Genomic DNA, 9,275 nt, shown 5'->3' with positions numbered 1-9,275 from the left:
CTGCCCAGCCCTGCCCGGCCTAGCCTAGCCTAGCCCCTGCGGCTCCATCTCCAACATCTCCCAGTTGAGGGGCCCAGTCTCGGCTGGGATAGACCCTCTCTGCAGCACCTTTCTTCTCCTCGTCCCACCTGGCCCGAACTTCTCCCATCACTTCCGCACCACCTGACCGTCTCCCCTCCCGGAGCCATCTACCCCCGGTCCCCCCACCTCACCCTTAGGGCCCCCTGCGCCCCGTGGGCTCCCCAGATCTTCTTGTCTGGCTTCCCCCGTCGCCCCTTCCTCTCCCTCCCTCTACTTGGCTCTCGGGTCATCCCTCCTTGCACCCCTTCTCTTCCTGCCTGGGTCTCCCCTCAGCTCCCCGTGCCTGGTGGTCCTCCTCCTGTCTGCTCTCCCTTCATCCCTCCGGGTCTGGCTTCCTCTTAGTCACCCCTTTCTCCCCTCCTCCTACCTGGCTCTCCCTTCATCCGTCCTTGCTCTCCTCTGTGGTCCTCCCCCCTCAGGCACTCCTCCTCCTCCTGCCTGGCTCTCCCCTCAGCTCTCCTTGCACCCCTTCTCCTGGTCCTGCCCGCGCCTTCTCCCCTTAGCCACCCTCTCTCCCAGGTGAGAGGCTTTTCTGCCACCGGAGGGAAGCCTAGCCCAGTGGGTGCTAAGGAAAGCAAGGAGGTGGGAGAAGATGTACCTGGGCTTAAGCCGGGGAGATCCCCAAAGGTCTTGGGGGTACAGGGGTATTGGGATCCCGGGCCGTGGGTCCCGGCTTGGGTTTCCTGGCTCCGGCGGGGCAGGAAACGGAGCTGGGCCGGTTTTCCGGAGGCCCTGGCCCTCCTGCCCCTCCCCGCTTCCTGCCCTGACTGGGAGGGGTCCCCCCCACACACCCCACACCCACCTCCTCCCCTCAGCTTCCTTCCCCTTCCCTGCCAGTGGCTCTGAGCTCCTCCTCCGGGGGAGGCTCAGCCCAGCCGGGGGTGCCCAGTGGCCCCTGCTCTTGGATTCTCTCTTCCTCCCTCTTGTTTTCCCAGTCTCTGCTCCTGTCTCGACCTGGATCCCTCCTTGTCTTTGTCTCTGGCCCCTGGGCACTGTCAGTCCTGAACTGCCTCTGTTTGCCCAGCCCTGGTCTCCTGACACCCGGCCCCTCCCTTCCTCTGGCTCAGGATGGCTGGTTCTCCTATCTGTCTGTCTGCCTGCCTGCCTGCTGGCCTACCCCTTTCTGCCCCCTTCTCTCCCTTTCTGTTTTTCTCATCACTTTCTCTGATGGCTCTCTTGCTGCTTCTCTTCCTGTCTGCTTGCCTTCTTTGTCTGTCTGTCTATCTCTTTCTCTCTCTCTCTCTCCCTCCCCTTCTCTCCCCTCTCATTTCTCTTGCTCTATATCCTTTCATCTCTCTCCCTCCTCCTTTTCTCTCTCCTCTCTCCTCTCCTCTCCTTTCTCTTGCTCTGTTCTTTCATCTCTCTCCTCTTTCTCATTTCACTTGCTCTGTGTTCTTTCATCTCTTTGTCTCTCTTACCTCTTTCTTTGCCCCTCTCTCTTCTCTCTATGGGCCTGTCTCTCCCTTATCTTCATCTCTCTCTGCCTGTCTCCTCCACCATTCTCTCCTAAGTTCCTTCCTCTCTCTTGTCTTTTCTTTTCTCTCTTGTCTGTCTGCCTCGATGTTTCTTTGTCTTAATGCAGACATTTATTAAGCTCCTGTTACATGCAAGGCCCCATTTTGGACTTCTGAGGAAGGAAGGAAGGAAGGAAGGAAGGAAGGAAGGAAGGAAGGAAGGAAGGAAGGAAGAAAGGAAGACACACTCCCTGCCCTCAAGGAGCTTACATTTATTTGGCCACAAATAATAATGGTGCAGCCGAGGACAAAGATACAAAATGTTCTAAAAAATATTTGAGGAAGGAGAGATTTATAAAAGAGAGGTTCAGTAGGGCTTCACAGAAGAGGTGATGCCGCAGTTGAGTGTCAGAAGAAGAGAAGGATCTGAGAGGCACAGATGAACAGAGAGGTCATTGTAGGCCTTTGGCACAGCCCATGTAAACATGCCAAGGTGGGAGATAGGAAGAATGAGTAGGACCAGTCTGACTGAAAGGGAGAATTGTTGGGAGGGTCTGAAAAGGGAGAATGCAGCCAGACTCTGGAGAGCTTTCCACTCCCGGGTTGATTTTGTGTTGTATCCCAGAGGTCTGGGAGCCTTTGAAGTTCATCGAGCAGGGCAGCTGACTCCGATCTATCTATGCCTTAGATAATAATTGGCAGTAATGGGAAGGATGGATGGGGAGAGGAGAGGCTGGAGGCAGGGGGCCAATTCAGAGGTCATTAAAATAGTCTGGGCAAGAGGCAAGGAAGGCCTGAGCCAGACTGCGTTTGGTAAAGGGAGGGATGTCGAAGGGATGGTCTAGACTTGGCCAGTGATTGTCTACAGGAGGGAGAGAGGAAGCGTCTGGGATGAGCCTGAGATCTGGGTCTCTGTATTTCCGTCTGTTGGTCTCTAGGTGGTTCTCTCAGTGTCTTTCCTGTTCTCTCTGCTTGTTTCTTCCTGTCTTTTGGTCTTTGTCTCTTCCTCTCACCTCCCACACCAGGTCTCACTCCTCCTTCCTACCTCCCCATCCCTCAGCTCTTTCTCATCCTAGAGGCCATTTGATGGAGCAGGTGGAGATTTGGTCCCCTCCAGGTCAGGAAAATTCCCCTTTCGCACTTTCCCCATCCCTGTGGATAACCGGCTTCTCCACCCTGGAGCTCAGCTTTCTCACCCTGACGGCCATAGATGGAGAGGCCTCTTCCAAGTCAGGAAAACCAAAGTTTCCATCCCCTCTCTGACATAGCCTGTGTGACCTCCGACAAGGTCCTGGTCCCCCAGGTAACCCTTTAGGATGAGACGAGGCAGAGAAGGGATCCAGGGAGCAAGGAACGTCTTTGCCAATGAAGCCACGGGTCCAGGCGCTAACCCCTAAGCCACATCCCTTACAGCCGAGGGAAATGTGGGTTTGGCTTGCCCAGGGCCCCACTGAAGCTCATCTCTACTAGGCCAGGGAAGGGAGGAGGCCAGATAGGGATCCCCGTGGTAAACCCTCCCCCCACTAGATGGATTTCTGGGACCCGAGCATCTCATCCTGGGCCCTGCTCTCCATCATCCTCCACCACCTGTGGGCTTACGCTTGGCCTGAGTCTGAGATGGCACTGCTGCCCTGATGCCCTGCTGCTCACGGGCCCATCAGACCTGAGAGATGAGCATCTTAGTCTCAGGAGAGAAGTAAGGCTGGGGGTGGGACAGAGGATGCCAAAGCACACTTGAAGGGAACCAGGACGCCTGGGTCCCTGAGCAGGGCAGAGCTACATCCCCATACCGTCTCCCTCCCACAAGTACTTCCTGTTTCACCCCCACCCCCAAGGGAGGGGTAGAGCAGCAGGTGCTGAGAGAGGGGAAGAGGGGGATGGGGCTTGTTTACTCCCCAGCTTGGGGAGACTTGGCCCAGCTGGGGAGGAACATCTCAGACCTGCCTATCTTGGTGGGTTTCCAAAGAACTGGGGACTTGGGCCTCAAGAGAGAGGAAGACCAGAGACCTGAGTCCCTGGACCAGAGCAGGGGGTGGGGGTGGGGCTAGGCAGTGAGGATGTCCAGGGCCAGAGGCTGAGAATACCAAGTTCTCTACGTGGGGAGGGTCAAGCTTTAAGACCCCTGGATCCCTGCGGAAGAGGGTTTAGACACAGTCCATCGGTCCACCTCTCCTGCTGCGAATGGAGCCCCTTCTTCCCAATGGGCCTCGGATTTATTAGATCATTATAGCCATGACAAAGCTTGAGGGGGTCTTTAGGGGGATCCTGCTTCAGGCATCTCCTGGATTACTGGGGAGCAAGTTAGAAGGGGTCAGGAGTGGAGGCTTGAGGAGGGGAGGGAAGGGGACATACAGTGGGAGAGGGGGAAGGTGATAGATTTAGGAACATGGAATGACAGAGCTGGGAAGGACCTTGGAAACCATCTGGTCCTGAGGAGATGGAGAGCGGGACAAGCCAGAAGACCTAAAAGGGGCAGTTTAAGGCAGGTCGAGGCTAGGGACTTCACGCAGGGCCCTCACGGCTTCTCCAGCTGGACATCCCCCACCCTGAGGGTGGTGGCATCCTGGTAGGTCCCCTGCAAGCCCCGGGAGATGTCCTCATACATGGCACAGTCATCGAGGTTAAGGCCCTGGAGGGGAGAGGAGGAAGCTGGAGGTCAGCCTAGGGAAGAGGGCATGTCTGCTGGGGTTTTCCCTCCACCATGGGTCAAAGGGCAGAGCCTGATCCTCCCAGTTCTCTCCCTGGGCTCTCCACCCTGAAGGGGCCTCACCTCATACAGGTTCTCGTCGTCATAGTAGTCCAGGTGGTCCACAGCGTATTTCTCATTCTGCCAACGCTTCTACAGGGAGGAAAGATGTGGGGATGGGGAGAGATCAGCCAGAGAAGGGGAGAGGGCCCAGACCCAGGATCATGGGGCCATGGGACTTAAAAACTGGCAGAGATGGACCGTGGGATTCAGCCCACCTAGCCCCCCACCTTTTACAGAAGAAGAAACTGAGGCCAGAAAAGGCAGTGTGTCCAAAAGGAACCGCAAGAACTGGAATTCAAAGCTGGGGCCTCTGGCTGCCTCCAGGAAGACTGACTGACCCCTCCCCCTGTATTTGCCTGTCCCCTTTCACTTTTCTCATCCATCAAGGAGAACTTGCTAAGTGCCAGAAAAGGGTACATGGAGGAACTCGGAGAGTGGGCCCAAAGAAGCCTGGGCGGGGGGCAATCAGGTCTACCAGAGTGGGATTGAAGGTCCACAGAGGAAACGAAAAGAGTGGTGAGAATCGTGGATGCCCAAGTCCCTGAGGGGAAGGAAGAGGAGCCTGTGGGGTCAGGGTGGCTAGGTCTTTGAGGGGATTGGGGAGTCCCCCAAAGGAGTCTTACCCTGAAGAGCAGAAGGGTCCCAGGGATGACAGCACAGAAAAGCAGAATGATTCCCTCGGCGGTGATAATCCTGTTCTTGGTGGCCTCTCCCATGTCCAGGAAGGGTCTAGGTATTGGCTCTAAGAAGGGGGAAGGAAGGGAGAGATTGACTTGGGCGTCAGCCCTGCCTGTACCAACCAGGACCAGAATGCCCAGGGCCACCCGTACCCCTGCCCTCTCCACCTTCCCAACCTGGGAGCTGACCATGGAGGTAAGGACAAGAGCACAGAGCTAAGGGGGCAAAGTCCCACCAGCTCCCCTCCCAGACTTCAAGCTTTATATATTGTTTTCTTCACAGCAGAGGGTAAAAGTATAGTGGTGAGTCCTGAATATGGTCCTGCCTTTGCCTCTTAGTAGAGCACCTAACCTGGAGTTGAATTCAAATCCAGCCTCAGATACTTCCTAGCTGTGTGACCCTGGACGAGTCACTTCACCCTGTTTACCTCAGCTTCCTCTTCTATAAAATGAGCTGGAGAGGGAAATAGCAACCACTTCAGTATCTTTGCCAAGAAAACCCGAAATGGAATCATGAAGAATCAAACATGGCTAGATGACCCTAGACGAGTGCCTTCCTCTCTGTGGGTCTCAGAGGTCTCACTTGTCAAATGGGGATAATAATAGTCTCAGTGCTCAGGTGCTCATCTAGAAGAGGACCCTCGAGGTCATGGAGTCCAACTCCACGTTACAGATGAACAAACAGAGGCCACAGAACTGAAGCAACCTCCTCAAGGTCATACTGGGAGTAAGTGGGAGAGTCCTTGGATTCCCAAGCCTTGGGGGGGAGGGGTTCCCACTTGGGTCATCTAATGGGTTATTGAGAGGAAAAGGACTCCAGCAACCAGAAGAGAGACCCAGGTGACCCTTCATGATGTGCAAAGGTCACTGGCCCCATTTTACAGAAGAAACTGAAGGCTGATCCCCAAGGCAAATGGCCCAGCCTGGACGTGAGGTCCTCAGCCTTGGATTTCTCAGGTAGTGCAGAGAGCTTCTGGAACCACCATCAGGAAAGTGAGCAGAAACCCTTTGCCATCTCCTTGCCCTCTTCGGGGGGTTCCAGACGCCTGGGCCCCAAGAGAGACCTGGGCACCCAGGTCCAGGGGAGAACAGAGCTGAAGAATTAGGACAACTATGTCTAGGAGAGGTAAGGGTGGGAGAAAGGATGCCATGACAACCTAACCCACTTTTCAAGAGAGCTTTATGGCTTGTAAATCCACTTTAGGGGATTTACAGTCACTTCATTGAACCTTCTGGTTCAATGGAGGGAGCCTGGACTCTAAGGGTTGCTTCTGGGCTTGGGGGTAGTGTGGGGGGCATTAGGAGACCTGAAAGTCAGGGAACTGACTTACCTCGAACCCTGAGGTAGGTGCCGCAGGACTCCGAGCCTGGGCCGCCCATGATGGAGACCTTACATTGGTAGATGCCTCCATCACTCTTTTTCACTCCCCAGAGGATCAGGGTCCCATTGAGCTCAGATGCCTTCTCCACCTGGACCTTGGGCCACTTGAGGTTGCCCAAAACGACTCGCCACCAAGTCACATTGGCCTTGGGGCCCCCGTCATGTTCACAGGGCAGATGGGCTATGCCCCCTACGGGCACCGTCACTGAAGGGGGAACAGGATACACCTGCAGACCCCAGGTTTGGGAGCCTGGGAGTGTGGGACAGGGGAAGAGAGAGCCCTTAGAGCAAGGATCTCTAAGCATCCATCTCATATCTGCCAATGAAGTGAAACAGGGAGAGCCCCAAACTTGATGCCTAAAGGTCGTGAAGTATGTGGGGCAGAGGGAGGGGCTCTTCCTTTTCTGGCCCTTAGGGTCCTCCTTGGAAAAAGATGGGGTTCAGTTTGATTTCTGAATTCCACATCTCTCTGTTCTGACCTTCTGGGATGTGTCCTAAAGGCCCTCCTGACTCTGACATTCCCTGTTCTAAGGGTCTTCCCAGCTCTGTCATTCCCTGTTCTANGTCTTCCCAGCTCTGTCATTCCCTGTTCTAAGCTCCCTCCCAGCTCTGTCATTCCCTATTCTAAGCTCCCTCCCAGCTCTGACATTCCCTGTTCTAAGCTCCCTCCTATCTCTGATATTCCCTGTTCTAAGGGTCTTCCCAGCTCTGACATTCCCTGTTCTAAAACCCTTCTAAGCCCTCTCCAGGCTCTAACGCCATCTCTGGGATCCCAGAAAATGGAAGCTTTAGTCTGGACCTATTTAATCCAAACCCTGAGAGTCTAGTGATGAGAAAACAGGCCCAGGGAGGGAGGAGGATGTGCCCGGCTCACCCTTGGAGTCACTGACCCGTAGGGTGTCAGAGCCCGTCCCAGCTCTCTAGCCCAACTCCCTGGAGAGCCAGGGTGGGAGGGGGCCGGAGAGGCCCCAGAGGGCCAGGGACTTGCCCAACATCCCCCAAACAAGGCGAGGGCAGAGGAAAGGCTCACCATGCACAAGGCACCAGGACGTGGAGCTTTCTACTCTACTTCAGGCTCAGGAATTCTCAAAATCCCGCCCCGCCCCAGTTGCCCTTCCCCAATCCCACCGAGGGGCTGGAGGGGCTCAGGGAGGGACAGCTTTATTTCTTCCTTCCGCCCTGGGAGAGTAAGGAGGCCGGAGGAGGGCTCTGGCTCTCCAGACCCCTCACACCAGCCTTCCCTCTCCCCAGAGCCCAGACTCCTTTCCATGTTCCTCCTGAAGAGTTTAAGGGAGAGCCTTCTAGAGACCCAGAGAGAAGGGAAGAGACCTGAGTGGGATGTCAGGAGATGGGACCCTAGGGGAGTGCCTTGCCTCAGTTTCCCCACGTGATGGGCCGGTCTGTGGGTGTATGGTTTGGTATTGGACCTTAGAGAAGTCCCCTGGCCCTTTTCTAGATCTCCACTCCTCCCTCTACAAAGCAGACCCAGTGATCACTGGCGCGATGGTCCACCCTTCCTGGGCCTGTTCTCTCCCCCCCCCCCCCCCGCTCCTCACCCCGAACCCTGCCCGGATCTGGGTCCCTCTCCAAAAACCCCTCATTCCCCTTCATGCCAATGCGGACACCTACCAGGGCTCAGGGCAGAGAGGAGGAGAAGGGCGCAGGGCAGGCTCAGGCCGGGCATCATCCCCAGAAGGTCCCAGCCCGGCTGGAACAGAGCTTCGGAAGGAGCGGAGGCGTCTTTGCTCGTGGGGCGATGCTTCCTGCGGCCCCTGCCAGGAGATGAGCTCCGCTGCTCCCCGGGGCCGGCCCGGCCGGGACAGAGAGCAGCTGGGCGGGCCTTTGGGGCCGAGAATGTCACGGCTGGGGGGCCCCTCAGAGACACCGACTATGTTTTACTACGGGCCGAGCCTGCCGCCGATGCCCACCTGAAACAGACGCCCCTGCCTGCCTTCCGGGGGACACGAGGCAGTCGAGGCCTAAAAGGATGAGCCGTGCAGGGGCTTCGGCTTGTAGAAATTAGAGAACCCGGAGGGCCAATCTCCAAAATGGCGGCCCCCACCTGGAGCTGCCCAATGGGAGAAGCAGATGAGGGAGGAGGAGGGCCTTCAGGCCCCCAGAAGGGAAGCTCTGGGGTGGGGGGGGCAGCACTTTCCCCAGGCTGGACCCCCTGGGCTTGGGCTCTTTTATCCTCATGAAATCTTTTCAACATACAGGAAAATCCGGCCGAAATCCTGGCTCTGCCACCTCCTCATGCTATGGCCTTGGCCATCCTTTCCCATGTCCCACGCCCAGGGCTTTGCTTCCTCCTCTGCCCCACCCTGCATATATAGCTTTTGTGTAGGCCTATTTGGTTGTGGTCGGCCCCACTAGAGTGTGAGCGCCCCGTCCTCCCGTGGCAGCCTTAGGGCTTAGCACAGGGCCTGGCACATAGTAGGCACTTAATGAACCTTGACTGATTTATTGATTTGTATCCCCAGAGCAGAGCACAAGTGCTCGGCACACTTTTTTCAGTCATATCTAACTCTTTGTGACCCCATTGGGGGTTTCCTTGGCAAAAAATACTAGAGTGGTTTGCTGTTTCCTTCTTCAGCTCATTTTACAGATGAGGAAACTGAGGCAAACAGAGTGAAGTGACTTGGCCAGGGTCTAGAGTCTGAGGCCAGATTTGAACTTGGGAAGTAGAGTATTCTAAACTCTAGGCTGAGCATTCTATCCACTGTGCCACCCAGCTGCCTGGCACGCAGTAGGTGCTTAATGTTTATTGATTTATTTTATTCACTACTCAAGTTCAGAATGAAAATAAAACCCGTTTCCTTGACCCAGCCATCCCCTCAAGTAATCCCATGTCTCTGCTCTTAACTCTAGAAAGGACCGATTTCCATTCCGCTCCCATCACAAATGGCCGTCATTCCCCAATACACCAGCCTCTT

At 55.8% G+C, this 9,275-nt stretch overlaps 1 protein-coding gene across 2 annotated transcripts; it reads right to left on the bottom strand.

The window, feature by feature from the left end:
* Positions 1-3,717: 3,717 nt before the first annotated feature.
* CD79A (CD79a molecule) lies at positions 3,718-8,270 on the bottom strand. 2 transcript variants are annotated; one of them, XM_044683241.1, is made up of 5 exons: positions 7,972-8,270; positions 6,293-6,592; positions 4,908-5,026; positions 4,306-4,374; positions 3,718-4,164 (listed from the first exon to the last, which is right to left on the bottom strand). In XM_044683241.1, the coding sequence occupies exons 1-5, from the start codon at positions 8,027-8,029 to the stop codon at positions 4,051-4,053; spliced, it is 660 nt and encodes a 219-aa protein (XP_044539176.1). In that variant the 5' UTR covers positions 8,030-8,270; the 3' UTR covers positions 3,718-4,050. The 2 variants fall into 2 exon arrangements, with proteins under 2 accessions (XP_044539176.1, XP_044539177.1); XM_044683242.1 differs by having other exon boundaries at positions 6,293-6,547.
* Positions 8,271-9,275: the final 1,005 nt, after the last annotated feature.

The sequence above is a fragment of the Gracilinanus agilis genome, unplaced genomic scaffold (genome assembly GCF_016433145.1).
Source record: "Gracilinanus agilis isolate LMUSP501 unplaced genomic scaffold, AgileGrace unplaced_scaffold17149, whole genome shotgun sequence".
Classification (NCBI taxonomy): domain Eukaryota; kingdom Metazoa; phylum Chordata; class Mammalia; order Didelphimorphia; family Didelphidae; genus Gracilinanus; species Gracilinanus agilis.
Note: the sequence above shows the minus strand (reverse complement) of the source record. Positions and strands in the feature narration are given on the sequence as shown.

What these genes read in the sequence shown, in the direction of transcription:
- CD79A (XM_044683241.1), bottom strand. Translation starts at nt 8,029, where the DNA reads ATGATGCCCGGCCTGAGCCTGCCCTGCGCCCTTCTCCTCCTCTCTGCC. An exon ending in CACCTACCTCAGGGTTCGAG is followed by an intron (nt 5,027 to 6,292) that starts GTAAGTCAGTTC and finishes CCCCCTTCTTAG; the next exon opens with AGCCAATACCTAGACCCTTC. An exon ending in ACGACGAGAACCTGTATGAG is followed by an intron (nt 4,165 to 4,305) that starts GTGAGGCCCCTT and finishes TCTCCCCTCCAG; the next exon opens with GGCCTTAACCTCGATGACTG.